Below are 22,445 nucleotides of genomic sequence, written 5' to 3'. Positions count from 1 at the left end.
TCCTCGCCTCCTCCCCTCCTTTGTGCTTCATGTCGCTGAACTATATATTTGTCAGTTTGCAAATCAAACCAGCGCTTTTATGGAAAGGTTTTTATTAATCACCAATATGCGATGACAGCCCCACAGGCTACAGTAATTAAGCAGTCTTCATTAAGACCCCTTGCGGCAGTGGAAAACATCTTGACATGTAGGAAACAGCTCTGTAAATATGACCTAGTATTCCTGGTATGCACATGTTTTAGCTGAAAAGTTGACTGGTGTTCCGAGATCTCCTGTCCTCCAGCTTGTCTCCACTGACTGTTAGACAATACCTGCAGTATCTAAGACCTAATATCTTCAGCTAACATATTGCTGAACTTTACTTTTAGTATTTTTTACCTTATAATTTCTCACTGTGCTCTTTTGACTACTCCAGTTTCCAATGCTTTCCTACAGACAGGAAAGCATGAGGTTGTAGGCTGAGAATAATGAGGAACAGTCTGCCGGGACAGCCATATTAGTGTTACGGTACTTATTTAATCAGTTTTGTCTTTCTCCAGAATTTCTATGTCATTCTCGGACATAAATCTTTCTACGTCTAGTGAACGTACAAGCATTCTCCTTGCTTCTTGAAGAGCAACGTAATTCGATAATGAAGCCATCAGTTGCCGATAACGCAAAATAGATGCTTCTTTACACTGACTACATATGTAACAGGCGTAAAATAATCACTAATAACTAGAGCTCTCGCTGATACCTGTAGACACTGGTACGAAACACATTTATTGACTCTTGATAGAAGCAATTTGTGGTCTTCATCACTAGCCTAGCTTGGAATCCACAGGATAAGAAAGACCATTCAGACCGATAAAGGGATTGTGTTGTCAGAAATAGACCTGCTGTTTAAAAGGCATGTGTCAGTAGGATAAACCCTCCTATGCAGTCTATATGGATATACAGGTCAAAGAAAGTCGAATAAAATGATACCTTGATATCTGCAGTGCGATGAACGGTTCCTGAGAAATCCAGATTTTTCTCTATATGCAAATGAGCTGAAAAAGATCTCTGCCAGATCTTTGCATCTCATTTCCATATAAGGAAAAACGTGGATTTCTCAGGAACCGTTCATCGCATTGCAGATATCAAGGTATCATTTTTTGCGACTTTCTTTGACCTGTATATTCATATAGACTGTATAGGAGGGTTGATCCTACTGATACATGGCCTTCAAACAGTAGGTATATTTCTGAAGACTATTATTGATACATATTAATTCAGGGTTTGTTTGTTTTTTAATGTTAAAGAAAATTTGTCAGCAGGTTTAAAGTCCTTATTTTATTCCTGCTGCTCCCCTGAGCATTTAAGTGTTGTTGTTTTTTTTTTTGTTTTTTTTATCACAATCTGTATTTAAAAAAAAAAAAAAAACTTGCAATTTTTACACCTCTACTAGGGCTAATCTAGATTAATGCTGCTTGCTCTTTCAGAAAATCCACATCTACTGTACGCTAGCAGCAATCGACTGACTCAGACCCCATTTGATTGCAGTGAAACATCTCGGAGCCTTTGCAAAGGTTGTAGTACAGGAGGGCAGAGAGGCGAGCTGTGAAATCACCTATTGGGAATGGCTGATCCTGTATAGAGATGTTATCATGTCTGTGACGATAATGAGACTTCTGAAAAGTCATGTATAAAGAACTAGTAAGCCGGAGTCTAAAATTGCCCTAATGGCCGGTGTGAAAGTGTAAAATTTTTACTACATTTGTTTTTTTGCATTTTTTTCTTTCATATCACATATTGAATACAAACCTGATTTAAACAATTAGGTCATTTTCTGAGGACACATTCCCTTTAATGTTCAGCATCCGCATCAGTCAATTTGGTAATTGGGTCGGTCTGAAGACACTATTTAACCGTTCATAACATTGCTTTTCGTGATGAAGTCTGTTTTAAGTTCTACTAGTTCGTGATGACTAGAGTTGAGCGAATTTGCTCGGGTCCCCTCTTTTTCAGCAAGCTATAGCGCTTACCGAATAAGCTGCAGAGGGAACCCAGATACATGGAGCGCGCTGGCTGATCAGCGCCGCAGCTGCATGTGTCGCGGCTGTGTCACTGTCACAGCACATGCATGGAGAGCCTGTGTGTTTGGCTCTCCATGCATGTGCTGTGACGGTGACACAACTGTGACACATGCAGCTGCGGTGCCGATCAGCCGGCGCGCTCCATGTATCCGGGTTCCCGCTGCAGCTTATTCGGTAAGCCAAATAAGCGGGGAACCGAAGAAATTCGCTCAACTCTAGTGAAAACCACTGGAACATGTTGCTCAAGAACTAGTAGAGGTTTTTTTTCTGTGCTTGTTAGAGGGTCTCGTTTAACTTGTAGGTATTTTTCTATCATTACAATAGGAGCTAATAGAATTACTTTGGAAGATTCAAATATCCTTCAACCCATGGGACTGTCCATTTTGGGTGATCATCTCTACTGGATTGACCGTCAACAACAGATGATTGAAAGAGTAGATAAGACAAATGGGCTGCAAAGGACAAGGATTCAAGGCCGCATTGCCCACCTTACCGGAATTCATGCTGTGGAGACTCTTGATACGAAGGAGTTCTGTAAGTTCCTTTTCACATCAGTCTGTTACTGAGGTTTAACAATGGAGGGTCCAGAAATAGTGATCATGATAATGGCCCACATAAATAAGTTGAGAGCTCATTTTTTTTAGAGTTACATCTGCCTTGTTTTGTACAAAACTTGTAGTCAAGCGTTGGATACTGGTCAATTAGTTTGGCTTTTACTAATGTTGTCGTTCCTTGATTCAGATTTTACTTAAAGTGGACTTATGCCAGAGCCTGTGGCTCAATAGCTGTAGCTCCTGCCTGTAATGTTGACGGTTGTGTGTTCGATTACTGGGGAGATATTCCTCAGTACACAACATTGCGGGTTATAGATAATTTACTAACAAAAATTAGTGGAGAAAGGCTGAACTTGTTGGACCTAGGACTTTCTTTTCAACTTATACAACTATGTATATAATAGAACAGAATCAGGTTGGTTTTTTTTAGGATAATTTTTTGTTTTTCATTCTAAATAGTAATTAGATGGTAGAAATGCAAACTCCTTTGGTTTCCAAACACTTGAATGGTTAAATCCAATTGGTCAAGTGAGTGCAATCAGCTTCCACATCCAGCCATAAACAGATTGCCCTTCCTACCCCCAATATACGTTTTTGTGCTTGTTTTCTTTTTTTTTTTTTTTTTTTTTTAAGGACCATAGTATATTTTGGGAGCCCGTCTAGATTATTACATTATTGGGAATACTTGGATTTTAAGTATCGCTACATAAAATAAGCGTTAGGTGTACATTTTAGACCCTCGCTGCTATGTATACCCATGCTGGTTAATTAACATTGTATTGATTAGAAAAATTTTACGTTTTAGCCGTGCACCCATGTTCAAGAGATAATGGAGGATGTTCTCATATCTGCATTGCTAAAGGAGATGGCACCCCTCGATGCTCCTGTCCGGTCCACCTTGTCCTCTTGCAAAACCTATTGACATGTGGAGGTACTCATTTTTTTTTTTGCTCCTACTGCTTTCCCAAACAATATGTTTGCAATGTGAAGAAATATTAATTCTGCTAAAAGATTTGGGCTGTCCCTCAAGCCAATCCTCCATGACAGCACAAATCTTTATCCATCTGAAGATAAATCCTAAAGTTTAATGAAAAGATTTTCTCTATGAGCTGGCGTCCAGTTCGATCCTCCATGGCTGTTGGATGAGGGTAGTCTTCACTTCTGCGGCTGGCATTCTGGGTGGTTCTAACATATTTACAAGGCATGGTCTTGAAGTCACATACGGGTTAATCACTGCTCATGTCATGATGTTATGGGGCTGAGTAAATGCCTGAGGTGCCAAGGATGCTTGTCCCAAAAGCGATGACTACCTTTCTCCCCATGGAGAATCCAACTGGACACCAGACCAGGGCAGTGTGAATCTTCTCACTAAACTCATCTATCTGTCCATCCGATGCTTGTTTTTTTGCACAGAGCCCCCGACTTGCTCTCCCGAACAGTTTACATGTGCCACCGGCGACATCGACTGCATTCCCCTTTCTTGGCGTTGTGATGGCTTCTCGGAGTGCGAGGACAAGAGTGACGAGGAGAACTGCCCATTGTGCTCCGACAATCAATTCCAGTGCGAGAAAGGACAATGTGTAGACGCTCGTAAGAAGTGTAATGGAGAGTATGATTGTCAGGACAAGTCTGATGAGCTGGACTGTGAAGGTATGAATAGAAGTTTTCCTAAAAATGTATATCCCTTACACGATTTAATCCCAGTTTCTTTCCATGTAAACAAGGAAAGCTACTGAAAATGTACAAATGGTCTGCGTTTCCGATAGTCTCACTAAGAGGCCTATATCTGACTACAATAACTTATAATATTTAAGTGTTGATCATGTTAAAATGGTTCTCCAGTTTGCTCACCTTTGTTTCGGGAGAAGAGGATGGAGTTGCATGCACAATCGGTGGGTATCATGCCGATGTCCTATGGCTGACCCAACGTTATTGTTACTGCTCGTGTCCCGACATGAAACTTTGCAACACCCTAGAACTTATTTATTGTGAACTACTAATCACAATTCTGGAGGTGAAAAACACCGAACTTCTAGAATCATGACGTTTTATAAAATTCCAAGCCGCGTTCTAATAATTTCTGCTCATGGACATCTTCGCCCTAATGCTAGTCTAAGCTGCCTGACTTATCCATCAAGGAGACAGCTTGTCTGATCTTCCCATAATAAATGAGGGTTTGGCGGAGAACAAGACTTTCCAGTCCAGCGTTTAGAAGTTGACATTAAATGTTTCAATCCCCCACTCGTATTGAATAGATTTCTTCTCTCCGTACATTGCAGTAATCTGTACGTCTAATCAGTTCCTCTGTGACAATGGCCAATGCGTCACTACGAAGCAGCAGTGCGACTCCTTCGTGGACTGCGGGGACAACTCGGATGATATCATGTGTGGTGAGCAGCACAGCAGACTTCCTTTCTCATATGGGGACTGTGAATGGGCTTATTTCTTGATATATTCCCAAAATTTTATTTGTTTTGAACAATAAACTATTTCCACATTTTCACCAACTTCTCATTTAAATTTTAGAACTGAATAGGTCCACCTCCGAGGAGACCCCTTCACACAGCAGTGCTATCCTACCAGTGATTGGCATTATTCTATCCGTCTTCATCCTTGGCGGGGTGTATTTTGTGTGCCAGAGGGTTGTGTGCCAAAGATACACGGGGCCCAATGGCCCTTTCCCGCATGAATACATCAGCGGAACACCTCACGTTCCTCTCAACTTCATAACCACTCGAAGTTCTCAGCCGGGCAACTACACAGGTAAGTCTCGATCTTCCAAATCTGCATGATACGCCACAATCTAGCTTTCCTTCAAAATCTGACCAGCATTTATCTAAATATTCACTCCATATAGATAATTATTTATTAGTCTAGCCTAATAAATTTCCACAATTTCGGGTCAGCCTTTCTTGACACTTTCCACTAGTAGCTCCCAAAACAACCGTTAACCCCTTAATGACCTATGGCAGATACATCAGTCATACTTCACCTCCCCCTTTTTGGTGCAGGCTCTGGCGCGGAGACCGCACTTTTTCCAGCACATGGCAGATGATCTGATCAGCTGCCATATGCCCTTAACAGCAGCGGGTGGAATCGCGATCCACCCGTGGCTGTCAAACTCCCAACAGTGGCATTTAACATAGCAGCACGGGAAACTCGTCTTAGCTCTGCCCATCAGCTCCCGTGTCACATGACCGCAGGTTGCTGGTGAATTGGCATGACAACCTGGGGTCTGCAGGAGACCCCTGTGGTTGTCATTGCGTAACTGCTATGAGTGCCGCCCAGTGGTCGGCGCTCATAGCAGATAAGCATTTTTGTTACAAATAGTAGAGCTGTAGCTATAGCCCTTCTATGTGAAACACAAGCGATCAGATGATCGCAACTTCTAGTCTCCCATGGAGACTATTGAAGCCAGTAAAATGTAGGAAAAAAATTTTTAAAAAAAATTATAAATTCAAATCATAATGGCAGGTCAGTTTTAGCATTTAGAGAATATGGTTAAAAAATAAATAAAATTGTGGAATTTTTTTATGGTAAATGCAATGGTGTCGTTCAAAAGTAAAAAAAAAAACTTGTCCCACAAAGAGCAATGTGGCCATGTTGACAGAAAAATAAAAGTTATGGCTCTGGGAAGAACGGGAGCAAAAAAACAACAACCGGAAACGCAAAAACGGAAATACCCCTGGTCATCTTAAGGGGTTAATAAGCTCTTTAGTGGTAGACAGACCTTGATAGGGGCTCCTCTAATGAAGGGTCTCTGCTTGGGTGTTTCCTGAAGAATCTGCCATGACAGCTGGAAAGACGAACTATAGGATCAGCCGAAATTTGATCCGATAACATTTAAAGCACCGAGTCATATGGATTACACTGAGCTGTAAGCTCTCCCCGAGCCTTGGTTTCAAGTGATCTGTCGGAGTGAAAATTTCATATTAGTTTCCCACTCTTTTTCCTTCAAATTTCACCTTTTGTTTCCATCTTCAAAAAAAAACAAAACAAAAAACCTTCTACTTTAGTTTGTGTTAAAATTAGTATTTTTAATGTCTGTTTTTAGAAGTTAAAGTATAATTAAGTTAATTATTAAAGGGAAGCAGTCGTCAAAAAATGACAAAAAAAAAAACCCTAAAAAATATGAGTTGAAAAATACATTTATGAACAAATATTTAATCTTTATTTTTTAATATATATTGAGATGTAAAAAATAGCAATTTTCACACTGGCCAACTGGGCTTTTTTAGACTTAACTTCCTGTTGTTTCAGGTAACGATAAATGTACATTAGCCACAATGGTCAGAACCCGACCCGATCTTTTTGTATTAAAGTGTTTAATGAGCGTGTGCAAAGGTCAATGTAAAGGGAGTGGGATCAGGGTCGCCTATTGTGATTGGTGGATCCTGTGTTATCAGCTGTAGACGTATTAGATGTCATTGTAGTAAAGGCTCTGATGATAATGAGCCTCCTGAAAACACTTCCTTTGAGAGTCTGAAAAACCCCAGTGATCAGTATGACAATTGCAAGATATTTTATACTAATAAAAAAAAAAAATTACCATAAATGTTTTAAAAATACATGTTACACAAAAGCCCTCAACATTTTTTGATATTTTAGATTGACGTAAACGGAGAAAACACCATTTAAAGGGAATCTGTTGCCAGCTTTTTGCCACCCAATCGGGAAGACGCAGAATGTAGAATCAGTGACCCTGATACCATTGATGTGTTACTCACTATTTCATCAGTAGAAGATTATCACTAGAGGACTAGTAAACCTGCTGCCTGGTAGTCCTCCGTATTCATGAGCTCTGTGTAACCCCGCCTCCACCACTGACTGTGGATAGGCAGAAAGCTGCCAATCAATGTTGTGGGCGGGTTTATACAGGGCTCAGCATTCAGAGAATTGCTAGATCAGTTGAGAAAAATCTCTGTTTTCTCTGCTGCAGAGCAATAAGTGATGCGTCGCTAGAATCTGGGTCTGTGCCCAACATCTTGCTGCTCTCGGATGGAGTAGCAAAGCCTTGGTGACAGATTCCCTTTAAGATTTTCCATTGTGGTATACAGCCTCTATATCTGAATTATTTAAAGGGTTATTTTATCCTAAAAGATGGGTAGAGTTGTAAACTGCCTGTAAAAAAAACAAAGCAACTTGACAACTTTTTTTTTCTATTACGTATTGCCTAGCTTTCTGGCCACCACTGCAGTTCAGTTGTTTGGCCAAACATGCGCAGTGCTTACAAGCTCTTTCCAATAGAGCTTGTAAGCGCTGAATTTAAAGCTGTCTGGAATCGCCAGATTCCGGGTAGCTTCTGCACTCTCTAGCTCCTCCAATGCAGAGGAAAAAACTGCATGGTCCTACTCATTGTCGACAGCTCTCTTCATAGGCTTAGATATAAGGAAGGCTGTCATTCATAAAGTTGTAACACCCACTGGACTCCTAAATTCGGGGATGGAAAAAAATGTTTCCAGTTATACTGAATATTTCCTTAAAAAAATATAGATCTGTTTGCTCCTCTTCTCAATTCCTTCACGTTCTGCCCATAGATCGGAGAGTGCATTCAATATGGCAGGTTCCCTTTAAGGAAAACGTAATATGGAAAGGTTTTATGTAACAGAAGTCATGGCCGCTGTTCTCCCAAATCTGCCTAGAAATGTGATTCTAGATGAGATGCTACCAGGGTGCATGCGAATTGATGAGGCTCCATGATGTGTAAACGTGCACGTGCCGAATATTGCAAAATGTGGAATTTTTAATGTTTATGCCACAGTCCAAATGATAGCCGGCACTCACATCTTAAAGGAATTGATCCAGTAGTATAAAAGGCAGAACAATATCCGCTGCGCTCCGAAGCAACAGGTTTCAGACCTACATGGTTAAGCCTGGCCTGACCAAGGACCATGAAGGTCTGAAACATGTTGCCTGCGAGCGCAGCAGATATTTCTTTTCTGCCTTTTTACATTTTTGTGCCATTTTATTCTACTGGATCAATAGAGCAATTCTTTAGCAATGATGTGAGTGGCGGCTATCGGTTGGACTGGAGTATTTTGCCGTGTACCTAGACAGGCGAGATGATATCTAATTTTTCACATTTTTAATGTTCACCCTTTGTCTCTGCTCAGGGATACCGTGTGGGAAGCAAATGATCAGCTCCATGAGTATAATAGGGGGCGGCAGTAGTGGCGCTCCCCTTTATGACCGGAATCACGTGACTGGAGCTTCTTCCAGTAGCTCTGCAAGTACCAAGGCCACTCTGTACCCGCAGGTGAGCATCCTCCAAGATCATCCTTGTAGTTACTGACCATTTGTGGTGTCCGCTGTTATTCTGTACTCTTGCATCTCGAATGCGCCACATGTTGAAAACTAAGGCAGACATGATATTCTGGCTCGTTCAGGGAAACAATTCATACTTTACTAATATACAGATGGACAACACCCTCATAGGTTAGAAACCTCACCTAGTAAGGTGGCACCCAGGCATAGGCCCTTGCTCGAATTTGGCCCGGTAAATAAAGATTAGCAATTAAGGTATTGTGAATCGAATGTTCCTTATTAATCCCAATTTGGGGTACATATACTCTTTGTTTGTATATTTTTTTCGGGAGGCGTGGTGCCTTTAGTGTTCGACTTGACTTTAGATGTTGTGAGATTACGGTACTGCATTGTATGGAGAAATTGTGCCAAGATGGCCCCAGGCTGCCACAGTAACCCGTTGCTACTTCATTATCACTTTGCGATGGGGCCAATGGTAGACTGTGTTCTCCAAAGTGTTTGTGGCATCTAAATGGTTGACAGCAGGGATCCGTGCTTAGTTCTAGGTGCCGCGGTTCGGTCCCACGCTTGTGAAATCCAGTTTTTGTTATTTTCTTTAAACACACAACTGTATTGTACCCATTATGGATGACTGCACATGTGACTTGTTTCAAGACGGTGAGCGTCTTTGTTTTGACTTGTTATACACTGCATATAACACTCCTACATCCATTACCACCTGAAGAAGCGGCACCTGCCAGCGAAACGCATGAGAACCAATCCTATCCACATTATCAACACTGCATTTGTGGTATGTAGCTGCTCTTCCGTGTATTTCCCCCGACTTCTTTGGATTTTTTACTGGCTACGTCTGAGCAAACTTTGCTGTCTGTGTTCGTGGTTTGGGTGCAGTATATGTACAGTACGTGTGAAGAAACTTTAGATTTTCACTGGTTTATACATTCCTGACGCATTTCAGAGCAAGCTTAATTTGAGTAGTAGTGTTGGATGGGCAGCCGCAGGGAATGTGCCTGTGATCCATGGTTAGTTGGTGAGGTTTTTAACACATTCTATATGTTGTTGCCTAATTGCGTATATTAATAAAGGTTGATTTTTTTTTTTTTTTTTAGAATTTTCTCAGTATCTATCCATGTATACGACCTGTCACTGAGCAGTATTTGTATGTCAGCTGCTTGACTGATAGAACACTAGGTGGTCTTTATGATATTGGCTAAAGAAGCAGTTCTGCTGCCCGGCGATGATAAACACATCTAAACACGAGCAGCCGATGGGACAGCTGGAGAATGCCAAGACTGCGCGATGGCTACAATAAATATTGCTGTATATCTAGTTCATTGCACAAGGAGCTTGATAAAAGAAAATCACAAATCTTAACCTGGAAACGTTCCTTCACTTGTTCTGGGAGAAATGTAAAATTCTAGATCCTACATTTATTATATAGTAATGGCGAGAAATCTGTGCTGAAAAAGGTCCACCTATGAGGACCAGGTAGCAGTGCAAGGTCATTACATATCATTGCACAATATACCAAGATGGATGGACAGTCAACCTGAATTGCAATGTTTTTTTGTCAATACTCTCAAACTATTGACAATGACTTGCTTTTTATTGCAGATTTTAAACCCACCGCCATCACCGGCTACGGATCGCTCCTTGTACAATACTGAAGTGTTCTACTCTTCGAATAGTCCATCCACCACCAGATCTTACAGGTAAGCAGAGTTTATTTTAGATAAAAGCTGCACTTGTGTGGATGAGAGAAGCGGTATGATTGACCGGAGCTAGATGAGGAACAGTCCCCTTAACTGCCGCGTGGGCAGAGCTAGATGAGGAACAGTCCCCTTGACCACCGAGTGGGCGGAATGAGATGAGGAACAGTCCCCATGACTGTCGAGTCCACGGAGCTAGATGAGGAACAGTCCCCTTGACTGCCGAGTGGTCGGAATGAGATGAGGAACAGTCCCCATGACTGTCGAGTGCGCGGAGCAAGATGAGGAATAGTCCCCTTGACCGCACACTCCGCGGAGCTAGATGAGGACCAGTCCCCTTGACTGCCGAGTAGGCAGAGCTAGATGAGGAACAGTCCCCTTGACTGCTGAGTGGTCGGAACGAGATGAAGAACAGTCCCCATGACTGTTGAGTGCACGGAGCTAGATGAGGAACAGTCCCCTTGACTACCGAGTGGGCAGAGCTAGATGAGGAACAGTCCCCATGACTGCCAAGTGCGCCGAGCTAGATTAGGAACAGTCACCTTAACTGCCGAGTGGGCACAGCTAGATGAGGAACAGTCCCCTTGACCGCCGAGTGGGCGGAACGAGATGAGGAACAGTCCTCATGACTGTCGAGTGCACGGAGCTAGATGAGGAACAGTCCCCATGACCGCACACTCGGCAGAGCTAGATGAGGAACAGTCCCCTTGACTGCTGAGTGGTCAGAACGAGATAAAGAACAGTCCACATGACTGTTGAGTGCGCGGAGCTAGATGAGGAACAGTCCCCTTGACCGCACACTCGGCGGAGCTAGATGAGGAACAGTCCCCTTGACTGCTGAGTGGGCAGAGCTATTTGAGGAACAGTCCCCTTGACTGCCGAGTGGGCAGAACTAGATGAGGAACAGTCCCCTTGACCGCATACCTCAACTTTTTTATTCTCAGAATTGTAGCTGCTTTTTGTAGTAAAGCGTGGCTGTTTGTGAAGAGTTTTTGTCCGACTTAAAACGCGTCAGTATTTTTCTATGGCCTTGCTACTATTTTAATGAAGTCACAATAAAGAATTTTTTGCTTTGAGTTCACTTTGCAGGATTGCAAAACCTTAATCACTAATGATTTCTAGAAATGCCGAGCCTTAAAAGTCCCCCATACACGTTAGATACGTCTGCCTGTCTTGCCGATTTCTATGGGACTGACTGACTAATATGTTTGAGGGGGCCTCTCTAAACTCCCGACAGATGATGTTGGGGAAGAGAAGGATCAGGCATTGTTGGAATTTCAATGCCTGATCCTTTTGTTTTCTGGGGGAATAAGCCGATGCCAGAGGAGTCTGACGGCGGCTTTCTCCTCCCTCCGGTAAGCCGTACACTTTTCTGGGGAAGTCGGGAGCGGAAGCTGTTGGCTGAGGAGCTAACTCGTTTCCATCCAAGTTTAGTTTTTTTGGCAGTGGAAGAAAAAACAAAGTTACCTACTTTACCAAAAAATATATTTTTTGTTGCAGACCTTATCTCATCCGAGGAATAGCTCCTCCAACAACACCGTGCAGCACTGATGTTTGCGACAGCGACTACACCACCAGCAGATGGAAAGCCAACAAATATTACATAGATTTAAATTCGGATTCCGACCCGTACCCTCCTCCGCCAACTCCGAGGAGTCAGTACATGTCGGCCGAGGAGAGCTGCCCCCCGTCCCCTACAACAGAAAGAAGCTACTTCCATCTCTACCCACCTCCCCCCTCACCGTGTACAGACTCTTCATGACCCAAACTGAAGGATCCTGCCCCTCCAATATTGTAAATAATTTAAATATGAACGAAAGAACAAATATATAAATATATTTTATGATTTTAAAAGATAATTTGGATTGATGTTTTTCTAAGAAAAAAGAAAAATAATAAAAAAAAAAAATCAAATGTGAATATAAAAACGGGAGGGGAGGGACTGTGAAAAATGTACAGCGGATAAATATTTATATATATATATTTTTTTCTATTTAACTGCCATGTGCCATGTTTCTTATACAATCTACGGAATGATTTGTAGAAGACCTGCCTTTTTCTAACTGGTGCTAAACCGGGATAAAAGTTTAGATATTACCACCATGTTATTAGTATCAGTTGATGCATTGTGGATGAAAGATAGTATACTTTCAATTAGAAATGTAGTATAGTTCTTCCGATTAGCTATGTTGCGTACCCCATGTGCAGGACATTGCAGTAGCTTAGGTATCCATAGTAACGGCGACTAACAACAAACTCTCACTATGTGACTGGCCGTAGCTATGGGTACCCTAAGGTACTGCACGGCCCTGCACATGGGGTCAGCAACATAGCGAATCAGAAGAACTATACTACATTTCTAATTGAAAGTATTTGCTACTATTATTACACCTACCATATATTGTCATAGGATCTTGGCGATGGGGGAATACCCCTTTAAGTATATGAAGATGACAATCTTGGTAATTAAAGTAAGCTATAATTTAACTTTTTATTCCTATAGCCCCAAACTGAGGTTTTTTTTGTGCTTTTAAGAAAAAAAAAAAAAACTTAAAGAAAATCAAAACTGACACAAACTTGTATTTTCTATTTTTCCATAAAGATAAGTGAAAAGAATAAAGCCAACCCTAGCGCATGTTCCAGTTCGTTAAAAAAAAAACGCACAACATCCTACAAATTTACATAACATTCCGCAAATTGATGCATTGTATGAAGAGGAATTTATGTGTCTTTGTAGAATATTCACCGGCTATTAACTTTGGTCTGGACTACAGAAGAGCAAAAAATATTATTCGAGCACTCTGAAGACACTCGGTTAGCACCCGAGCATGCTCAGATAACACCTTATCTGAGCACGTTCGCGCATCACTATTCTTTTCCCAAGTAGGAAAATTACGAGCTAAATATAAATCCCGAAATTTGCAACTCTGTTTTTTCGAGGTATTTTTTTCTAGAGGTTGTTCAGACACTGATGGCATTTCACTAGGCGATGTCAGCAATGTCTGGTCGACTAGGGTCCGACTGTTGTGATCCCGGACTATTATTGGATCTGCGTGACAGTTGCGCTTGGAAAGTGTCGAGCCCAATGTCATCATCATTAGTTCCTGCCATCAGCAGAGGTCACATCAGTCGGGCTAATACCTGTCTGACATTGACGGCATATAGCATAGTGATGCCACCAGCACCCTTACAGTGTAACTATCGGTTTAATTTTTATTTCATAAATCAATAGTACACATAAAAATAAGAAACTTTGTAATATATCTTATCAGAGAAATCTGCTTCTTTCTCCTTCTGGACTGAGCTTTCACTTTCAGTTCACTGGTAAAATCTGTATTCCGTGAAGACAGAATGTTCCATTACTGAGATCGGAGATCGGAGATGGCGGTTGCTACTGATGAGAATCTATGTAGACAGGAGAGGGGTGGGGCTTCGCTTCTAGCTCCTAGCTTCTCTCTCAGTAATGGGAACGTCAAGTCTTCACCCAATACAGATATTACCCATGAGTAGGAGAAAGAAGCAGATTTCTCTGATAAGATATATTACAAACTTTCTTATTTTCATGTGTATTATTGATTTATGTAATAAAATTTACTAGCTACGGTTACTCTTTAAATGTCACTTTAAATTATTTTAGGTGCTTTCGATAAATGTATGATTTTTTATTTTTAGATTTCCCACTTGTTTTTTTATATAGTTCATATTGTTATGTAGATTTTTAGATAATTTTTTTACTGGACTGAATAATTTAATACATTGCAAATAATTAGGCTGGCAATTATGGATTAATGGAGTTTAGCTTGCTAAAGACAAACAGAACGCTTTAGCCATCTTTCTTGTATTTTTTTTCTCATTCTCAGCCAGTACCAGGATGAAGATGTGACAGCTGCCACCAACTTATATATCTAATGTCTAAGGCCACCAAACATGCTGCCAGTGTATTATACAGAAGAATTTGGCTTCATGATTTTCATAGCATGTAAATATCAGATTCCATTTTTTTATGGAGAATAAGATGGTTCAGTTACTAATTGTATTGTTTAGATGGATTTTTATACTCTATAGAGCATAAATTAAGACACAATCGAAAGCTTAGTCTTCATAGAGCAAGATATACTCATAATGGCTTTATTATCTTCGGGTAGGAGCTCACCACAGACCATCAAACATATTCCATCTATATATGTAGCCATAGGGCAATATAATTTTATACAATTGATTTTCATTGGAGAAAAAAAGTTTTTGGCTATATGTTGACAAAAGGAAACTTTGTGTTAGCTAACGAAAGCGTATAGACACATTGATGACTGTGCAAAATGACATGATCGTTGCCTAACCCTCCAACAGCGAATGACATGATCGATGCCTAACCAGAAAATAGCGAATGACATGATAGTTGCCTAACCAGTAAACAGCGAATGTTGACCAGTCCGATTGCCGTTTTAAGGCTACGTTCCCACGATGCGCGTTTGAGTCGGTTACTTATTTTTTTCAAAAATACAAAGGAGTAAGAAAACCTCACCAAAAACTCATTGTTGGGACATAATTTTCCTTCCTGGTTGCCAGAAAGTGTCAACACAAAATAACTGTTCAAACCAAGCTTTTTTTTTTTTTTTTTTTTTTCTTTTTTTAAAGCATGGCCAAGAATTCAATGCACTTGTTATCCATTCATCTCCCCCCTTCTCTGACTAGTTAGTTGTTAAAGTATGATGGCGATCGTGCACCTTCCCAACAACTTATTTTTCATTTTAGGGTGCACCGAGCAACTGAGCTTGGTTTGATCAGTCATTTAGTGATAAACTATTTTAAAGACTTATTGGTCCTTTATTTTTATTAATATGGAGAAAACAAGTTCTAAAATGTATAACCTTCTCTTTACCCAAATCCTCTTTCTTCTCCTGGTTGAACTTGAGGGACATGCATATTTTTTGTTTTTCATCCATACTTATGTAATTATGTTAGATCTTGGATATGTAGCTTCAGTGCAGCTTTCTATTTACCAAGTGTCTCTGTTGAATTGCTAATGTAACACTTCTTATGGCACTTCATAATATGTATGATTTTGTATAGTACAATACTACATTTCACTGATATATTGAGATTAAAATAATTTATTTTGATTGTGACCTACAGTATTTTGATTTATTTGTCGGTAAAGTTATTCCTTTCGAATTGCTCAAAAAAGGGTTTAAGCTTGCAGTAACTCCATGAATCCTTATTGTGTGCACATTATGAAGATTCTTTCATTCTGGGAGTGGGCAGTCATGTGACTGCAAGTATGCGATTTGCATACTTTCCGGCCACATTCAGACTAGACGTTTCCGGTCTCTCTCGATTCGTTTGTATTCCGCGAGGTCGTGCACGTCTAGTCTGCATGTATGTAAATCCCATACTTGCAGTTACATACCAGCCCGCTGCTGGCACTGGAGAAATCTGATGGCGCGCACACTACATTCTGTAGCGATTCACCAGTCTGCAGTCACAGACTTGTACCCCAAGCCTGGACAACCCCTTAAAGCAAATATTGTACACTTTATTTCACCCCTGCTAAGTTATACAAATTAAAAATATTGCTCAGATAGTTTGCATGAATATAAAGAAAAACTTAAATAAAATTCTGAGCAATATTCCCAATTTGTAGAACATAAGTGTTGAAGTGTACAATAATTGCTTTAAAGGGATATGCTTTGTGCAAAAAGAAAAAAAAAAAAGGAGCATGAACCGCACATCCCAAAATCATACGTTGATCTAAAGCCGCTAGGCAAAAATTTATATACTGAACATGAGGTTTTCAGTTTAACATTCTGATCAGACTGTATGAAGCCCACTGCCCCTTCACGGCAAACCTCGTAGTGGGTCCTAACGGAGCGGAGCCGTGAGGCGACCACCGCCGCAGCGGCCATGCACCAGCAGGGCGGACGGCCTGTTGCCTCACAGCACCCATGCTGCGAGACTGAGCCCCCATGACTCCAGACCGCGCCGCCCCACCAGCACAAAGCCACAGCAAACCTGTTAAACTGAAAACCTCATGTTCAGTATATAAATTTTTGCCTAGCGGCTTTAGATCAACGTATGATTTTGGGATGTGCGGTTCATGCTCTTTTTTTTTTTCTTTTTTCACAAAGCATGTACTTGTCTCTTTCTTGGACCAGCACTCCTCCCATTTGGCACAGGTGATTTTAATTAGCAGGAGACTGCAAAGTAAGGGGTCTAGCCCATCTTGGCTCTCACTGAAGAGCTGGAAGAAGGTGAGTTTAATGCTCCCTTCATTTTGGTGCTGGTGCTGTGTGGCGGCCATTGTTGCTGTGGCTTTGTGCTGGTGGGGCGGCGCGGTCTGGAGTCATGGGGGCTCAGTCTCGCAGCATGGGTGCTGTGGGGCAACAGGCCGTCCGCCCTGCTGATGCATGGCTGCTGCGGCTGTGGTCGCCGCACGGCTCCGCTCTGTTAGGGCGTTAGGACCCTCTACGAGGTTTGCCGTGAAGGGGCAGTGGGCTTCATACAGTCTGATCAGAATGTTAAACTGAAAACCTCATGTTCAGTATATAAATTTTTGCCTAGCGGCTTTAGATCAACGTATGATTTTGGGATGTGCGGTTCATGCTCTTTTGTTTCTTTTTTTTTTTCTTTTTTCACAAAGCTTTAAAGGGATAGTCCAGGCTTGGGGAACAAGTCTCCTCTCACTCTGTGACTGCAGACTGGTGAATCATTACAGCATGTAGCATGCGCGCCATCAGAATTCTCCAGTGCCAGCAGCAGGCTGGTGTGTGACTGCAAGTATGGGATTTACATACATGCGGTCGCATGCAGACTAGACGCGCGCGGTCTCAATCCATCCGGAAGACCCTCGCTTGGCAAAATAAGAAACCCACAATATACATACCCTCTGATGAACTGTCACGTCCCACGAGGTAATCCATCTGAAGGGGTTAAAATATTTTACAGGCAGGAGCCCTGCTAATGCAGCTGTGCTCGTGTCTGTAAGCCCCAGCGAATGAAGGAAATGTAGGTCAATGACCTATAGTTACCTTCAGTCACGGTGATGCGCCCCCTGGTGGATGTCCTCATATGACCTGGAGCATGGGAAAAAGTTCCCAGGCTGCAGTTCATGAGGACACGCCAATTTTTTCCGCGATTTAACCCTTTATTTTACACGCTAAAGCGCCCACATTTTGCACATACACACTACTAACATTAGTAGTGTGGAATATGCAAAAAAAAAAGGGGATATGAGATGGTTTACTGTATGTAAACCATGTCTCATATCATGTCGGGTTTAGGCAGGAGTAATGAAAAGCCGGCAATTGAATTACCGGCTTTTCACAGATATCGCGCTGAATTAAATATAAATACAGAATATATATATATATATATCTACATCTACATATCTACTAGCTGTACTACCCGGCTTCGCCCGGGTTAATGACTGCTGTTAGCAAAACAGAATGTGATAACAAAAATTTATTCTGCACACAAAAACCACAAAACAAATAGATAGAAATGTAATTATTAAAAGGCAAAAACTAAGCTAATAGAAGAATTTCACAACATATATTAGCTTTGTTATACTGAGAATGTCTTTGTTGACTATATTAACCAATCAGAGCTCAGATTAATTAACTGTAGCAAAATAGAAGCTGAGCTGTGATTGGTTGCTATTGGCAGCCTGATAAATCCCCAGCCAACAGTAAGCCCACCCCCTGGCAGTATATATTAGCTCACACATAATAGACTGGTCATGTGACTTACAGCTGCCGTATTTCCCATATGGTACATTTGTTGCTCTTGTAGTTTGTCTGCTTACTAATCAGATTTTTATTTTTGAAGGATAATACCAGACTTGTGTGTGTTTTAGGGTGAGTTTCGTGTGTCAAGTTGTGTGTGTTGAGTTGCGTGTGGCGACATGCGTGTAGCGACTTTTGTGAGATGAGTTTTGTGTGGCGACATGCGTGTAGCAACATTTTGTGTGTCGAGTTGCATGTGACAGGTTAGTGTAGCAAGTTGTGTGCAGCAAGATTTGTGCATGGCGAGTTTTATGTGTGGTGCGTTTTGAGTATGTGCAAGTTTTGTGTGAGGCAACTTTTGCATGTGTTGCAACTTTTGTGCATGTGGCAATTTTTCTGTGTGTGCAAGTTTTGCATGAGGTGAGTTTTCCATGAGGTGAGTTTTGCACGTGTGGCGAGTTTTGCGTGAGCCTAGTTTTGCATGTAGCGAGTTTTGCGCGTGGCGAGTTTTGAGTGGTGACTTTTGTGTTTCGACTTTTAGTGGCGAGGTTGGTGTATGTGTGGTGAAATGTGTGCTGAGGGTCGTATATGTGTTCAAGCACGTGGTAGTGTGTGGCGCATTTTGTGTTTGTGTTCATATCCCCGTGTGTGGTGAGTATCCCATGTCGGGGCCCCACCTTAGCAACTGTACGGTATATACTCTTTGGCGCCATCGCTCTCATTCTTTAAGTCCCCATTGTTCACATCTGGCAGCTGTCAATTTTCCTCCAACACTTTTCCCTTCACTTTTTCCCCATTATGTAGATAGGGGCAAAATTGTTTGGTGAATTGGAACGCGCGGGGTTAAAATTTCACCTCACAACATAGCCTATGACGCTCTCGGGGTCCAGACGTGTGACTGTGCAAAATTTTGTGGCTGTAGCTGCGACGATGCAGATGCCAATCCCGGACATACACACATACACACATTCAGCTTTATATATTAGATATACCTGTGTGTCATCTCACCTATATATAGTATATATCTGTGTGTCATCTCCTCCTGTATATACCTGTAGGTAATCTGCTCCTGTATATAGTATATACCTGTATGTCATCTCCTGTATGTCATCTCCTCCTCTATATAGTATATACCTGTGTGTCATCTCTCCTGTATATAGTATATATCTGTGTCATCTCCTCCTGTATATAGTATATACCTGTATGTCAACTCCTCTATATAGTATATACCTGTGTGTCATCTCCTCCTGTATATAGTATATATCTGTATGTCATCTCCTCCTGTATTAGACCTCGTTCACACGTTATTTGGTCAGTAGTTTTACCTCAGTATTTGTAAGCTAAATTGGCAGCCTGATAAATCCCTAGCCAACAGTAAGCCCACCCCCTGGCAGTATATATTAGCTCACACACATAATAGACTGGTCATGTGACTGACAGCTGCCGGATTCCTATATGGTACATTTGTTGCTCTTGTAGTTTGTCTGCTTATTAATCAGATTTTTATTTTTGAAGGATAATACCAGACTTGTGTGTGTTTTAGGGCGAGTTTCGTGTGTCAAGTTGTGTGTGTTGAGTTGCGTGTGGCGACATGCATGTAGCGACTTTTGTGAGGCGACATGCGTGTAGCAACTTTTTGTGTGTCGAGTTGCATGTGACAGGTTAGTGTAGCAAGTTGTGTGCAGCAAGTTTTGCGCATGGCGAGTTTTGCGCGTGGCGAGTTTTATGTGTGGTGCCTTTTGAGTATGTGCAAGTTTTGTGTGAGGCAACTTTAGCATGTGTTGCAACTTTTGTGCATGTGGCAATTTTTCCGCGTATGCAAGTTTTGCGTGTGGCGAGTTTTCCATGAGGTGAGTTTTGCACATGTGGCGAGTTTTGCATGTGGAGAGTTTTGCGCGTGGCGAGTTTTGAGCGGCGACTTTTGTGTTTCGACTTTTATGTGGCGAGGTTGGTGTATGTGTGGTGAAATGTGCGCTGAGGGTGGTATATGTGTTCGAGCACGTGGTAGTGTGTGGTGCATTTTGTGTGTGTGTGTTCATATCCCCGTGGTGGTGTGGTGATTATCCCATGTCGGGGCCCCACCTTAGCAACTGTACAGTATATACTCTTTGGCGCCATCGCTCTCATTCTTTAAGTCCCCCTTGTTCACATCTGGCAGCTGTTAATTTGCCTCCAACACTTTTCCTTTCATTTTTTCCCCATTATGTAGATAGGGGCAAAATTGTTTGGTGAATTGGAAAGCGCGGGGTTAAAATTTCACCTCACAACATAGCCTATAACGCTCTCGGGGTCCAGACGTGTGACTGTGCAAAATTTTGTGGCTGTAGCTGCGACGGTTCAGATGCCAATCCCGGACATACATACACACATACAGCTTTATATATTAGATAGATAGATTATATATATATATATATATATATATATATATATATATATATATATATATATATATATATATATATATATATATATATACACATACTGTATATATGTTTTAACGAACATTTGAGCACATAAATCCATTAGATGTCGGTTTTGCAAGCCTGCGAGAAAATCTCGGCATACGGATGCCATACGGATGTCACACGGATGTCAAAAGGATCATTTGATGCGAGGAAATCGCATCCTCGCACTGCACACGGATCACTGTTTTGGAAACATTTGTGCGATTCTCGTCCGTGAAAAACGGACAGTTTTTTTATACGTTGTGTGTGTCCCCGGCCTTAGGCAAATAATTGTACACTTAACCCATTACTTGCCAAATTAGCAATTTTCATTTTTTTTTTTTTAATTTAATGACAGATTTTTAATGATTTGGGTCCTAATGAATCCGAAACCTAATTTGCTAATTTTTTTCCAGTACGGATTTTTCAGAAAAGGGCTTCCCAATATTCAATTAAAAATGACAATGACATGATTTCCTATTTTGAAAACATTCATTTTCCAAACACAAGACAAAAAATTGGACCTAATTATAAAAATTATAAAATCTTAGTTGCTAGAAGCTAATGATTAGGCGTCCCAAAAAAGGACATTGGTAGATAATGGGTTAATTTGCTAGGTGAAACAAAATGAGAACATTGCTCAGATTGCTAGAATGTTTTATAACTTTTCTATATTCATGCAATTTGCAGGTAGATTTTCACTAGTTAAAAGGAAATCAAGGTTTGTTACCTTAGATGGGTAAAGTACCATGTTTGCCATGTGTAGCTCTGTAGTAGAACTTAGATTTGTAGTGCATGGTCTATGGGACATGTACTTTAGTAGAATAAAGTGGTCAAATTACCCAAGCACGTCATCCATGTCTAAATCATCCATAAAAGTATCAGTTTATCAATTAAAGAGGCAGTTTCACTTCATTATTCATTTTTTTTTTTTTTTTTTTTATACTTTTTTGCTGAACTCTAATTGTCTCAGCTCCTCCGATTATGAAACAAATTTTCTTTTTGTTCTGTGCCCCTCTGTTCCAAAAGGATGCTCTCCAATAATAATGGTGCAAATTTTCCCTTCCAGGAACTGGGCGTATACTACAGAACTTTCTGTGGGCATGGTCCTCTTTTGATTAGCCAACACCAGAGGAGAAGTTCTGTAGTACACGCCTAGTTTGAAGGGGAAACGGTGCATCACGATTACTGTAGGGTGTAACTTTGGAATGGAGGGACACAGAAGAAAATGAAAAAACATTCCAGAATCAGTGGATCTGGACAAACTTGAAGAGGTACTCCATTTAAACTTTAAAAATCCAATGAAAGGTCCCCTTTAAATGAGGTGAAGAAGTGGAAAAGTGCTGAGAGTGATGCCTATCCAGTGTAGTTTAGTAAAAGTAAAGATATAAACTCAATGAGATCAGATAAGATGACGATTCCGGTGGATCAAAACAGTCACAGAAAAGAAATTGCCACAAATTAATACCAAGTGCAACTACACAGTTTGAACATCTTACCAAGATCAGACATATCTTTTTTTTTTTTTTTGCCATGTACAGTAACCTTGGCCTAAAAACCTTGTATAAACACTAGTAAGTTTAAAGGGAACCGGTCAGCTATTCATACTGCCCAAGCGAGGGGCAGCAGGCTACATTATTGCGGCCTTAGAAAGCATACTTTGAAAAACTATCCAGGGACTATGCGTCTTGGATGA

At 41.1% G+C, this 22,445-nt stretch overlaps 1 protein-coding gene across 1 annotated transcript in view; it reads left to right on the top strand.

Annotated features, from left to right (window-relative positions):
• LRP5 (LDL receptor related protein 5) overlaps window positions 1-15,710 on the top strand; it is a 128,383-nt gene extending 112,673 nt beyond the window's left edge. The window contains exons 16-23 of the mRNA XM_077287388.1: window positions 2,382-2,591; window positions 3,417-3,542; window positions 4,025-4,261; window positions 4,891-5,001; window positions 5,138-5,374; window positions 8,725-8,867; window positions 10,490-10,587; window positions 12,085-15,710. Of these exons, the coding sequence (XP_077143503.1) occupies window positions 2,382-2,591; window positions 3,417-3,542; window positions 4,025-4,261; window positions 4,891-5,001; window positions 5,138-5,374; window positions 8,725-8,867; window positions 10,490-10,587; window positions 12,085-12,346 (1,424 nt within the window). The 3' untranslated portion in view covers window positions 12,347-15,710. The remainder of the gene's footprint in view (window positions 1-2,381; window positions 2,592-3,416; window positions 3,543-4,024; window positions 4,262-4,890; window positions 5,002-5,137; window positions 5,375-8,724; window positions 8,868-10,489; window positions 10,588-12,084) is intronic.
• The last annotated feature ends 6,735 nt before the right edge of the window (window positions 15,711-22,445 follow it).

Source organism: Ranitomeya variabilis, chromosome 2, assembly GCF_051348905.1.
Source record: "Ranitomeya variabilis isolate aRanVar5 chromosome 2, aRanVar5.hap1, whole genome shotgun sequence".
Taxonomy (NCBI): domain Eukaryota; kingdom Metazoa; phylum Chordata; class Amphibia; order Anura; family Dendrobatidae; genus Ranitomeya; species Ranitomeya variabilis.
Note: the sequence above shows the minus strand (reverse complement) of the source record. Positions and strands in the feature narration are given on the sequence as shown.